The sequence below is a fragment of the Pleurotus ostreatus genome, assembly GCF_014466165.1.
Source record: "Pleurotus ostreatus strain PC9 chromosome Unknown scaffold_8, whole genome shotgun sequence".
Taxonomy (NCBI): Eukaryota; Fungi; Basidiomycota; class Agaricomycetes; order Agaricales; family Pleurotaceae; genus Pleurotus; species Pleurotus ostreatus.
The window spans coordinates 746,539-759,178 of NW_023503163.1; the positions used below are offsets into that span (position 1 = coordinate 746,539).

General features: G+C 50.2%; 4 protein-coding genes across 4 annotated transcripts; 2 read left to right on the plus strand and 2 right to left on the minus strand.

The window, feature by feature from the left end:
* Positions 1-21: 21 nt before the first annotated feature.
* On the plus strand, positions 22-2,190 carry GAD8 (AGC protein kinase Gad8; the record flags this gene model as incomplete). Its single annotated transcript, XM_036780056.1, has 10 exons — positions 22-443; positions 498-717; positions 769-834; positions 888-1,081; positions 1,137-1,268; positions 1,325-1,485; positions 1,542-1,616; positions 1,666-1,907; positions 2,001-2,100; positions 2,150-2,190. The coding sequence occupies 10 exons, from the start codon at positions 22-24 to the stop codon at positions 2,188-2,190; spliced, it is 1,653 nt and encodes a 550-aa protein (XP_036627439.1).
* Positions 2,191-3,133: 943 nt separating this feature from the next.
* Positions 3,134-7,399, minus strand: MSH5 (MutS protein msh5; the record flags this gene model as incomplete). Its single annotated transcript, XM_036780057.1, has 29 exons — positions 3,134-3,347; positions 3,404-3,499; positions 3,549-3,786; positions 3,841-3,952; positions 4,008-4,045; positions 4,098-4,141; positions 4,196-4,203; positions 4,253-4,279; positions 4,335-4,352; positions 4,399-4,540; positions 4,593-4,779; positions 4,833-4,874; positions 4,925-4,959; positions 5,015-5,025; positions 5,082-5,161; positions 5,212-5,290; positions 5,339-5,446; positions 5,501-5,560; positions 5,621-5,698; positions 5,749-5,916; positions 5,966-6,045; positions 6,097-6,173; positions 6,225-6,260; positions 6,313-6,425; positions 6,480-6,769; positions 6,827-6,907; positions 6,960-7,057; positions 7,105-7,130; positions 7,184-7,399. The coding sequence occupies 29 exons, from the start codon at positions 7,397-7,399 to the stop codon at positions 3,134-3,136; spliced, it is 2,802 nt and encodes a 933-aa protein (XP_036627440.1).
* A 149-nt stretch (positions 7,400-7,548) lies between these two features.
* Positions 7,549-8,863, minus strand: PHB2 (Prohibitin-2, subunit of the prohibitin complex (Phb1p-Phb2p); the record flags this gene model as incomplete). Its single annotated transcript, XM_036780058.1, has 9 exons — positions 7,549-7,595; positions 7,645-7,822; positions 7,872-7,934; positions 7,988-8,113; positions 8,165-8,349; positions 8,396-8,474; positions 8,521-8,569; positions 8,618-8,651; positions 8,701-8,863. The coding sequence occupies 9 exons, from the start codon at positions 8,861-8,863 to the stop codon at positions 7,549-7,551; spliced, it is 924 nt and encodes a 307-aa protein (XP_036627441.1).
* Positions 8,864-8,998: 135 nt separating this feature from the next.
* On the plus strand, positions 8,999-12,552 carry PC9H_010566 (uncharacterized protein; the record flags this gene model as incomplete). Its single annotated transcript, XM_036780059.1, has 11 exons — positions 8,999-9,031; positions 9,084-9,109; positions 9,169-9,331; positions 9,382-9,706; positions 9,758-9,781; positions 9,840-9,983; positions 10,040-10,071; positions 10,127-10,133; positions 10,631-11,105; positions 11,166-12,105; positions 12,160-12,552. 11 exons carry the CDS (start codon positions 8,999-9,001, stop codon positions 12,550-12,552), a joined length of 2,562 nt encoding a protein of 853 aa, XP_036627442.1.
* Between the last annotated feature and the right edge of the window lie 88 nt (positions 12,553-12,640).

Genomic DNA, 12,640 nt, shown 5'->3' on the forward strand with positions numbered 1-12,640 from the left:
TCTGTACCACATCTTCTCAATATGTCTTGGAAACTCGCCAGAAGCAAGAAATCCTCCGCCACCAACCTCAGAGCGGAGGAGATGGCTGCTGCTCGATCCACCACCCCGACACCTGGCAACCCGGACGGACACGCCATGGCACGCGCCTCGCCATCTGGCCTTCTCACCATCCGTGTTCTCGGTGCAGAGGGCCTGGCTGCAGGCATTCCCGTGCCTGCCTCCGTCCAAGGTGCGCTTCAATCTCAGCAAGCCAAAATCGCAGCATCCGTTTCCCCATCAAGTCTCGCCCAGCAACGGCTGGCAAAGAAGAACAGAGACAGCATCCAACGTGCCCAATGCTGGTGGCTGCCGTACATCGTTATGGAATACGAGGTCAATCAAATCCTCATCACCCCTCTGGGCGGTGATCTGGAGAAACCTCTGTACATGTACCAAGCCCATTTGTAAGTACCCCGTTCGAGGAACACGCTCGTCTTCATAAACCTTGTCGTCTCCAGTGATGTTTCGCGGAACTCTGAGATATCCCTCCAATGCTACCTTCGTGCTGAAGAGCCCAAACGCGCTAGCGACGGGTCGGGGGACATGGGCAACGATGTTTTTCTCGGCGGAATCAAGTTCGTGCCAGACTTCGAGAACAGAGGCACCCAAGACCAGTGGTACGAGTTCGCTGGTGGATCGGGCAGAATCCAAATCGGCGTCACATACAAGCCCTCTTATGTTCGTTCCGTCCTCCATCGGAGACGGATTGCATATTGACACGTTGCTCAGGGTCAATCGCTAAACATAGACGATTTCGAACTCATTACCGTTATTGGCAAGGGGAGCTTTGGCAAAGTATGTGCGATTGCATCATCACATCTACACAGCTTACTTTCTACTTCTGCAAGGTCATGCAAGTCCGCAAGCGCGACACCGGCCGGATTTACGCCCTCAAGACGATTCGCAAAGCGCATATCGTAAAGCGGAACGAGATCACGCATACCCTGGCGGAGCGCCTTGTTTTATCTCGCGTGAACAACCCCTTCATCGTGCCGTTGAAGTTCAGTTTCCAGTCGGAACAGAAGCTCTATCTCGTCCTTGCGTCAGTATCTCTTCCCCATATGAATCGCATAACCTCAATACATAGCTTCGTTCAGCTTCGTGAATGGAGGAGAACTCTTCCATCACTTGCAACGGGAGCAGCGTTTCAACGAGGAACGTTCTAGGTTCTACAGCGCAGAGCTACTTCTTGCGCTGGAGCATCTCCATGAACTCGACGTTGTCTACCGGTACGCCAACTACTAGCTCTATCCCCTTGGCACTTACTCAAGACCGGCGTTATTAGTGATCTCAAACCAGAGAACATTCTGTTAGACTACACCGGACATATCGCACTCTGCGACTTTGGCTTGTGCAAACTGAACATGAAGGCCACGGATACCACCGCCACGTTCTGCGGGACCCCTGAATACCTTGCACCCGAAATCCTGCAAGGGCGGGGATACAGTATGTCGTCCTTCCGTATATACACATGCCCATTTCTTTGCTGACGGCGTTCATAGACAAGACCATCGATTGGTGGACTCTGGGTGTCCTCTTGTACGAGATGCTTGCCGGTCTGCCCCCCTTCTACGACGGTGCGTAGTACCCTCCTCCTCTCATTCACAGCGACTGATCCTTCTCCAGAGGTCACGGACATAATGTACCAGAAGATCCTCAACGATCCTCTGGTATTCGGTCCCGAGATCGGCACAGACGCACGCAGCATCCTGACCGGCCTCCTGACGCGCGACCCCACCCACCGCCTCGGGGTCAACGGCGCCGCAGAGATCAAACGCCACCCGTTCTTCGAGCAGAACATCGACTTCGTCAAGCTCCTGCAGAAGAAGATCCAGCCCCCGTTCAAGCCCAGCGTCGCCAGCCCAATTGTGCGTAGCGTACCCCGCGTTCAGTTGCATTGCATGCAATACGATGATCTGACCTTGTCCTTGTCCTGACGTGCACGTTTGTAACGATAACAGGACGTGTCCAACTTCGATACTGTCTTCACCACGGAGGACCCTATTGACAGCTTCGTTGAGGATTCGAACTTGTCGCAAACGGTGCAGGATAAATTCTCAGGTATGACTCTCGGCGTTGGATATGTGAACGCGCGCTCAATCCCTCGCAGGCTTTTCGTATAACGGCACCAACATGCCTGTCAGCCCATGATCATTCTGGCGTCCGCTCCACTCGTCGATCCTATCTTCCATCCATCTTGCTTATTATTTGGGAACTCCTGCCCACGGTCTAGACATAGGAAACATGACACAGGATTCGGCGTTCAGCTTTTTAGTACCTACTCGCATATATCTAATCTATTTGCTTTCTCACTCGTTTGATATTTATTTGGTGTCTATGCTGTCCCGTAAATCTCCACATCGCTCTTCAATGGAAAGTCATATCTTTGGCGAATATCTATACTTCCATCTTCCATTAACAAGGCCGCCGACTATAAGTAGGTACCGCCAATCTCTTCATCCCTTCCTCCCGACCTCCACCTTCTTCCCGCATCACTCTCATCTCATCGAGCCTCTCGCCAACGCCACTTCCCCCGTTAGAGCTTGATTCGGCAGATAATGCTCGCGGGCTATGACGGCGTCCTCGAGATCAGCCATAGCGGGTATATGCCTGCTTCTTGCCCGTCCCTAGTCATAGCGCTGTGTGTTACGCTATGAAGGCAACTCGGGCCATACACAATACATAGATCGAATACAGACCGGCCACATTTACGTGCAGCACAGTGCTCATACATCCAGTTGGACAGTCAGCGTTATGAGATTGTCACTCTGCCAAGAAGAAAGATCCAGTACCTCATGGAATAAATTGCGGAACATGCAGAAACTGCGCCTTCCCATACGACATCAAAATGCAAGAGGAGAGTGGACGTCGAGCGTTAATCATGCTGGCAGTGCTCTATGGTGCCATCGAAAACGCAAGTCACTCTCACCTGCGACCCACCGACAATAGTGATAAAACCCGGTCGTAAATGCATGCACCACATTCGATACACTCGGCGAGCATTGCAACATTGCATGTACTACAGGACAAGACTCGCCTGGAAAACCCGTTTACGGTCGCGGCGATCGACTCTGTGGGCGGTCGCTGTGGGTCCTCAACGATCTTCGGAGGTCCCGTCGTCATCCAAAGCAATCCCTAGCACTGTTGCCAGTTTTCCGTGTATGTCACTTGGGTCTGCTGCTTCTGCTTCTAGATCCCAAGCGATAAATCTCCTGCACACTGCCTCAGCATCCTCCAACTCCCGTCTTTCCTCTTCCGTCATTTCTTCATCGAGTAATTGAACTATCTCGTGTCTTGAAATTAGCTCACTGTAGGAAAGATTCTTAATTATAACAATAATAATATCATGAGCAACCCATGTTACCTAACGTACTGCGCCCTCTGGACGTAGCGCAACGGTAGCCCGCAAACTTCAGCGCATTTGGCTGCGTGAGACTCGGTGGAAAGGCCAGGAGCAACACTATATTTTTATCAACGCTGTTGTGAGGTACTGCCTAGTCAATGCTTACCGATAGAGATACGTCATCCGCTGTAAGGACTGAGACTCGTGCGATCCGAGCGTGAAAGCATCTCCATCTGCAGGCACAAACATGATCTGCATATGAAGGAAAGTGATGGGCAGCGTATTGGCATCCATGATATCTTGATGGAACACATCGTGGAAGTGAGTTGCAGCCAATACCTTCGGACAACCGGTGCCCCTGCTTAACAGATGGTGGATAACTCCGCAAAAAAGGCCAGCGCCATCTAGCGTCAATATCCGTCAGAACAAGGTGAATCAGAGCGCAAGAACTACGAAACCAGTAGATAGTGTTCCTTTTCCGAATTCGTCCAAAAGTATCAGAGACCTCTCGGTGCTATTGCGTAGAGCGAGAGAGACCTGGTTGAGGTCAATCATAAAGGAAGACTGTGCCTAATATGACAGGCGTCAGCCTGCTAGAGTTCCTGAGCGGATTGCCCTGGCTTACTTTAGAGACGGACTCCCTAGTCGATACGCGGGTGAAAACTAGTACGGTCTTGTAGCGTTAGAGTCGCTTTGCTGATGACGATCACTTTACTTTTATCCACTATTCCTAGGGTTGCCGATTCGGCTGGGACGAAGCTGATTTTGGTCATTCATTTTAATTGCGGATCAACTCAAGGATGTGGTACGAACCACCCAATCTATACTCATCAGTAGGGTACTCAAATGATCATTGAATGAGGAACTCACTTGCGCCATGTACTGGATTAACGCTATCTAAGAAGGATGAGGGGTTTAACTTTCAGCAGTACACCGGAAGGATAGAATGGACCTGTTTTAGGTATACGCTCTAGAATGGCATCAATTCTGATCGGGGTCTGGAGTACACAACCTACCTTGCCGCATCCATTTGCCCCAGTGCACAGAATAATGCTGTGACCTTCGTCTACGCCACGGCGCACATTGAAGCCCTTTGATCCTGATACATAACAGTCGTTAGGGACGAACGTATCCACAATCTGTTCGTGCAGAGGATGTCTATTCAACAGTCAGCTGCACAACGTAAAGAGACCAGACACCGAGCACACGCCTGCCCTGTGAAATATCGATGATGTTCTCGTCCACCATGTAAGGTCTCTTGTAGTTGTAGGCAATTGATGCTTGAGCGAACGCGAGCAAACAGTCGAGCTCGGCACAGACGTCACAAGCGTGATTGATGCCATCCATGTGTACAAGGATGCGCTCGAGGAGGTCTTGAATTACCTCTATTTCGCGATCTAGAAACAATGGGAAAAGCCGTCAATCTTCCAGGATCATGACAATGACATACCAACTATCGCAGAGTGGAGATCACCGATATGGGTATCCATGTCTAGTGACAATCATTACTTCTCATTCTGCCAGGCGTGCAAGTCCACTTACCGCGCATTTCTTGTGACTTAAAATACACGTAGTCACTGCATTTGGAGTGGTTTGGGAAACAGAATTGCAATGGAACCCTAGAACACTTACTTAGAAGAGAACTCAAGAAAAAGTAAAGTCAATAGGGCCCGCAAAGGAACATTGCTTAGGACCTTACTTGAAAGACCCATCCGTCAATGGCCTCAATGCCCCCTTCGCCTTTCCATTCTTCAAGCATCGGAACACATATAAGATAACCTGAGGCACTCAATGCACGAGAACATAGATGGGGGTGAAGCATACCATACCTAACTGGGGGAAATACACAACGTTCAACGACGTATAGCGCTCAGGCACTTTGCTGCAAATCTCTCCCGCCACTTGGGACTGTAAATAGGTTAGATGACGGTCTTGAAAGTGTTGTAACATGCGAACCAGGACTGCATCAATCCCGTAGTAAACATGTTTTCGGCTATCGAGTTCTTCATCGATTTGTGGCCGTACACAGACACGTCCTGTGGAGGCGGACTCTTCCCAATCGATCTGTGTCCGAGCTGTCAGCATATCATGCGCGAAGTTTAATCCTTCAACTCGCACTATTTCATTTACTGCCGTCCCGAGTTCTTTGAAACTCGACACATCCAAGGCTTCGATAAGCTATGAATAGATAACATACATTATGATACCAATGCTGAGTGGAGGGGGATGCAATCTCACCTTCTTCACGACCGGAACGTGTGCACCGTGTTGGAGCTCAGAGATCGCTTCTCTCAGCATCGTAGCATGGAAAGTGAACTGAAAGATCTACATTAAACTGGATTCAGCACCTCTATGGCATGACGTACTTTCACCAACCCTTGCCAATCGGACAACTTGGCTCTACCAACTTTGAGGGTATTGCTGATCTGAGGCATGTTCTTGATCCCTTTGAGGTGTTTACGCATCACACCGGACGTCAACAGGTTTTCTGGATTGTTCAAGCACTCCACAGCGTCGTGACGGGCCGTTATCACCTAGGGAGGATGAAAACAGAGATCTCCGGGTAGCTTACGGAAAACCTACGGGGATAGAAAGAGACGGGCGAAGGAACCAGGTCCTTAGTAGTGAGCGGCCTAGGGTTGTGTGAGTTGTATTCAATATGCCTATCGCTTGCGTAAGGGTTTCGAAGTCTTAGATCAACCCAAACTCGTTACCGAATAACGATAGCCCTTCTTTTGAACGGTTCGAGTGTATTGAAGCGTGACTCTCATTCTCGAATACTTGCAAAGAGCTGGTAAAATCGATCGTCAGACAAGTTCACGTATAAATAGGCTTGGAATACAATAGAGCGTCCGCATTGATGTGCATTTCTTCAGTTCTGGCCAGGATATGAGATTTCCTATAGGCGGAGCAAAGCAGAGAGCACTAACAGAGTGAGGGCTTCGATATCTCTGACGTCGATAGCAGCCAATGGGTCGTCGTCTAAATCTCTCGCTATCCTTTCACGAACGAGCTGGTCAATAAGCGCACCAATAGAGGACATCTGGGCAGGTTTTCAGTAATGCGTACATAGCAGTGTCCGAACTTTGAAGCTTACGCATAAGGGTGACGAGTCTGCAGCAACGAAGTTAGACATCCGTATGGAGGCCCCCCACCTGCGACGAGTTGGATCCCCGACGGGGGCACCGCGGCGTTTCATAAAATCGTACGCATTTCGGGCAGGCAAGCCTGAGCTCATGGTAGACTCGGAATCGTCGGAAGAGCCTTGCTCGTGGTTGCCACCGGGAACTTGAGCTAGAAGCTCCAAGGACTGTAGTCGATCACGACCCTTTTGAGGGGTGAAGTCTTTGTGAGGACGTATCTGAAACGTGCTTGAGGTTCCGATACCTTATAGCGGAGTAATTGGTGCGCAGTTGGATATTATATATGCCCATGTATGCTTACTATGTTCCTGTAGACAGTCGATAAACCCGTCATCCGACCGAGAACTTGTAAGAATAACATCCGCAGAGGCTTGCTCAAGGACTGAGCACCATCTTGAGTCAAAATTGGCGCGCATATATGTGAAGGTACAAACCCATTTTGATCAAGTCGTAGTGCGATCCTTCTTGTGTGTCTTCGAGAGCATAGATGATACGTTTCACAGGGTCGTAGTAGGCGCACCCAAGACGACCGCTACCGACTGGTGAAATTCAGAGAAAGCGGCAAGAGGCAGAACTCACTATTGGCAGAACGCGGTGAGGCAAACCTTGCCTTGGGGTTGGGGTACTGTTTGCGTGCAAAAGATAAGTGGAGGCATACCTTCTCGGCAACAACCAAATCCTCTTCGTCGGAAGAGTCGGCATGGCTCGCCGTTGCCTTTCCTGGGGTATCGGGGTCTTCCTGTTCTCTCCACTTTACCTTCTTTGCCTTATGGACGTCGGAGGGCGTAGCAAGCGACTCAGATTCAGTAATATCATCAGGGATCGGGGTCTTGTGTTTGGGTCGACGCTTGTAGAATCGACGCTTAGGGGGCATGGTAAAATTGATGGCTGAGTGTGATGATGGGGGTTAAGAGCAAGCAAGGAAGCAGCGAGCGTATTCTCATTCAAACTTTAGCTTGACGCGAAGTGTATTTGATCACGTGGTGCGACAATAAGAACCGAATTTAGAAATGTAGAACATGTCTACTTTTTGCCTGCTTTCAAGAGCTCCTTCGCGTCATCACCAGTCACTGCAAGGCGAGGTCAGTGTTAGTCGTACAACGGGTCGTTCAAGCTTACCATTGAGCAACAAACTCTGAGAGTCCAGCATGACTTTGTTCCCTGATGATGCTAGTAGATTGGCAATGTCCCGTGCAGCTTCGAGTCGACGGAGCTCAAGGAAACCCTTGTTGGTACGCATGGCTTCCCCTATTAGCTCGGCACTCCTAGCTTCACCCTGTGCTCGTACAATGATTGACTGAAAGGGATATCAACATATTGCCCGGTAACGAAGGTCGGTAACGTACTTGTTTTTCTTGTATTGCCTGATCGACGAGGAAGGCAGCACGGAGGGCAGTTTGTTGAGCGACCTAGAAGAGGGCTTGTCACGCCTGTCCGCGTAAATCTTGATATTGCACCATACCTGCTTCGCTTCGACGGCATGCGTGAACTCCGGAGAAAAGGCAACATGAGTTATAGATACGTCATCTAGAACAAGGTTGAAGCGTAGGGCACGCCTTGTTAAGTTTTCTCGGACAAACTTCGAAACCTAGAAACAAGGATCAACCCGAGACACGCTTGATTCATGAAGTACACGAACCATTTCACGCTGTGTAATCAGCTGGCTCGCATTGAATTGGGCGACCACGCTCTTCAAGACCTCGTTGACAATAGAAGGTAACACCCGTTCGTCGTAGTCCTTGCCTAATTCCCGATATATTGTGGGAAGAGCATTCACCGCCGGCCGAGACAGAACACGGCAAGTGATATTAACCATTTGCAGATCTAGACTGCCATTAGCGGTGTGCGGCTCGTGGGACGCCCGAATCACCTTTTGTACCGGTCAAACTTGCGATGTTGCGGGGCTTCGCGCGTATATCGAAGACGATGGGAGACTCAAGCCATGGTAGCTACTGGAGTTAAGAGGCAATGTAGGCGGCATCCAACAAGACTTACCATTAGGTGGGTCCCTTCGTTGTAGATTTCGTCTTTGACTCCGTGTATCCTGAGAAACTTTAGGCCAGCTTTGAAGAAGAATGAGTGGGTCTCCCACCTTGTATACTTGATAGCACGGTGTCCACCATCGACTAGAAGACTTGTGAGGCGTCTCCTGATAACATGGCGAAAGTAACACACCATTGAATAAACTTGCATTCAGCAAGAGGCCTCCGCCAATAAGCGCGACCAACAGCCCTCCGCCTGCAAAGAACCCCTTTGGTGCGCCACCAGGTATAGGGCCTCCGCCGCCTGCATTCCGAAGCTGGTTCGCAATTCTTCTGAATGCTTCCTGGCCGTTCATGTTGAGTGTGAGGGCTACGCGCCGCTTTCGAGACGGCAACACTCTTCGGCTTTCATAAATATTCCCACGGTCAGTTACATTCGAAAGTTTTCACAAACTTCGTAAAGCTAATACATAACTCTCTAGTCACCAACGATGTTGGCTGCTAATGATACCCTCAGTAACATCGTGAGCTACTTTCATTGGCGATTGTTATTCAACTAATAGCGTTAATGACCAGTTGGGCTGGGTGTCTATTGCATGCTGGTGAGTTCACTGCTGATTCGGCAACTACTTTGGTTGGCGACGTCCGACTGTTTCCTCAGGATCGTCGTCTACTCGCCTCAGATATACGAGAACTACTCGCTGCAATCTGGAGAAGGCCTTAGCGTTGCATTCGTCGTGGTCTGGCTGCTTGGAGATTTATGCAACCTGGTTGGCTCTGCAGTAGCGGGATTACTACCGACTGTGATCATCGTAGCCGCATATGTGAGGATGTCGCCTTCTTGAAATCAGCAGCACGCTCACCGCCCTGCCAGTACACGTTATGCGATTCAATCCTCCTGCTTCAGATTTATTACTACCGGTGGAAGAAATCCAGCAGGTTGACATCTTCCGATGAGCGTGCCCCCTTGCTCGCCACTGTGAACGCGGAGGATGTAGGCTTGCAACAAGAGCAGGTCATGCCTGCCAAGGCGCTCGCCATTCGTTATGCTAGCGCCTCGTTGTTTGTCTGTGCCGCCGGTGTGACTGCATGGTGGATTAGCAGCATTACGACTTCTGATGAAGAAATACCACAACACCCTCGGAAGGCCTTAAGGTGGGAAATCCAAGCGATTGGATGGACCAGCGCTATGCTTTACCGTACGAAACCATTTACTATTCTCGTTCGTCCGTCACTCATCTCTTGATCAGTTGGTGCTCGATTGCCACAGATTCGTGCGTTTCCGCATTTGTCTGGGGTCTTGTTAAGTGCCTAACTCTTGGATGGTTTTAGTCAAAAACTTTAAAACAAGATGCGCTGGACTCTCGCCTGCCCTCTTTTTATTTGCCATACTGGGAAATGGTACATACGGTTTATCGATCTGTGCGAAGAGCATGGATAGAAGATATCTGATTACGAACGCCAGTTGGCTCGCGGGTGAGTCGGTGACACTATATGTCACGAAGTGTGCTGATGATCCTATTCACCCAAAGGGAGTATATTAACGATATTATTGGATGTCATCGTGAGGCTGGCCCCACTGTCTAATGTCGTAACATGTCTCATGTATCTTCTTGCAGGTCTTGTGTCAGTTTGTGTACTACCGAACGCGCGACAGGCAAGGTCGAACGACGCCGGCGACTATCTGCGAGTGAGACCACCTAGATGTTTTGTTCTTTACGCAATTGCCTTGTATTTTACATAGAGGAACCCTGCCGCCCGCCAGGCCCTAGAGACGGGACGTGGGACATGTGTACCACGACTTTATGGTGCTGCAGGCCCAATATGACGGATTTGAATTCCGCCCGAAAACGATGTCGCAGAGTTTTGTTAAGCTGCCTCGTTGCGCTCCTCGTGTCTGAGATGCAGAGCTTTGCAGTCCCACGTTGCAAGTCAGCCATCAGTCGCTTCTGGATTCCCCAGCTCAGCTGCGAGACAGGCATCGGCATGCTTCCAGCCTCGTGCAGTCGCTGGACACAAGGAAGTATACTGTCTTTATCTGCCTCACAGTATGCTAAACCCTTTAAAACCCTCGACCTCCGTTTCTCAATGAATCCCTCCGTGACCGACTGCCCTCCAACCAGGTAAGTTTTCTCTCGTTCCGAATGCATCGATATCGGACATTGATCAACCCTCGCCAGTCGTATATATATTTCGTGATCCCCTTCGCCGGGGTCTATTCCAGCTAGCGCAGCCCTCGTCGTCCCAGATGACTACTTTGCCCCCTCGCGCGTATGCCAGCACGTTTGCCTACAATGCACCCTACAGCCCCCTACTCCCAGCCCGTGATCCGCCTTTACCCGTCTTTACCGGCTACTCGCCCCGAAGTGCCAATGCCTCCATCCCCCGACTTCGTGAGGCCATCCTTACCCTGGACTCAAAGATGGCACAATTAATGGATCAACGGCACGAGCTTGAATCACATCTGGAGCGTGCTGTTCGTCTGCAGTCTCCTGTCCTCCGTCTTCCCAGCGAGCTGTTATCCTCGATATTCATTAAAGGTGTTTTGGGCATGGGGGATGAGAATCCGATAATGGTCTCAACGTTGATGCTGGTATGGTGAGTTGTTCAGCTCAATTCCTTCCTCTTCTCGTTACCCAACGGTCCTTGTACCCGCAGCCATTATTGGGCTGACGTCGCACTAAATACGCCAGTTCTGTGGGCTAGCATCGCAGTAAGCCCGCTTGATTCCCTTGCCAAAGCACGACGCAGATTATCAAGATCCAAATCATGCCCAATCGATGTCATCATCAACTTTGGTCCCCGTTTCGAGTACAAGAACAGCACCGTGACGGAGCATGTCATACACGCCATGGATTTAATTCGCCCCGCGCTCTGGCGTACGAAATCACTGCAATTGAGTGTCCCAAGTCGATCACAAGCCCATATGGCTCTTTTGCGATGTCAAGAAGATGCGCCACTTCTCGAGACGCTCTCAATACGAGTATTCCACGCCATGCAGGAGGATCACTATTCAAATCCACCTCTACCGCTCTTCAATGGAGTCACCCCGCGTCTCCGGTCGTGTTCGTTCTCCTCCTTCAATTTTGGCTGGGACTACAGGCTATTAAATCGGCTTACCGTGCTCAAGCTCGATGGCTATTTCAACGGACTCTCACCTTCCTCGAGTACCCTTTTGGGCGTTCTACGACAATGTCCAGATCTTGAGGAACTCTCCCTGCGGAACTTGACCGATAGCGATGTAGACGGATGTGGCCACCATCTCGGCGATGACATTGCTCCGGCAACGAGGCCCATCCACCTTCCTAGATTAATCAAAGCAGCGTTTTACTACTCTGGCGCGGTCCTAAGCCGGGAGATTATAGGCATGATATCGTTTCCGGCATTGGAATCGTTGGAACTCTGCTATCTTGAAAACATCACGCCAATCATCCAACTCCTCCACAATCAATCCCTCACACGACTGGTGTTGCGGTATCTACGGGTTGAATCATGTTTGATCAACGAAATGAAGTTTGTCAACCTTCTACGACGGCTTCAATCCCTTCGCTCCTTGGAGCTGGTGGACGTGGAGGACGTAACGTCGGGCTTCCTGAAGGTATGTCTTCTGTTAATTTACGAGAGACACGCACCTGAAAAAGTTTTTCACCAGGCGTTGTCTTCCTCCCAGCCTTGGAGTTGCGCGAAACTCGAGTCGCTATCTTTGGACGGGTGTACGAACTTTGATTGGGAATCCCTGCGTACCTTCGTGGAATCTCGGCTTCCAGCAAATTCTACGGCATATGCCCACGCCCGTCACCGGTCCTCGAACGGCCTTTCATCATCGGCTTCGGCGGCTGCAGCTGCCTATGCCCATGCGCAGGCGCTTCAACATCGGCTTGCCCATAGACCCTCAGGCATGCTAGGCCCATCGCGTTTGTCTCTGATCGATGTAACGCGCTGTAGTCAGATAAGTAAAGAAATGGTTCAATGGTTGAGGATGTATGTTGCTGATGTGCGATGCGAACCGGCGAAAGGTATATGGGGTGAACCCATGTCTCCTTAATTTTACGACTTTCATGATGTTCTGCTCCACAGCGTCGGATTAATAGTTATTTTATTGTATATTACTCGTCTGTCCTCATTCTTGGTAA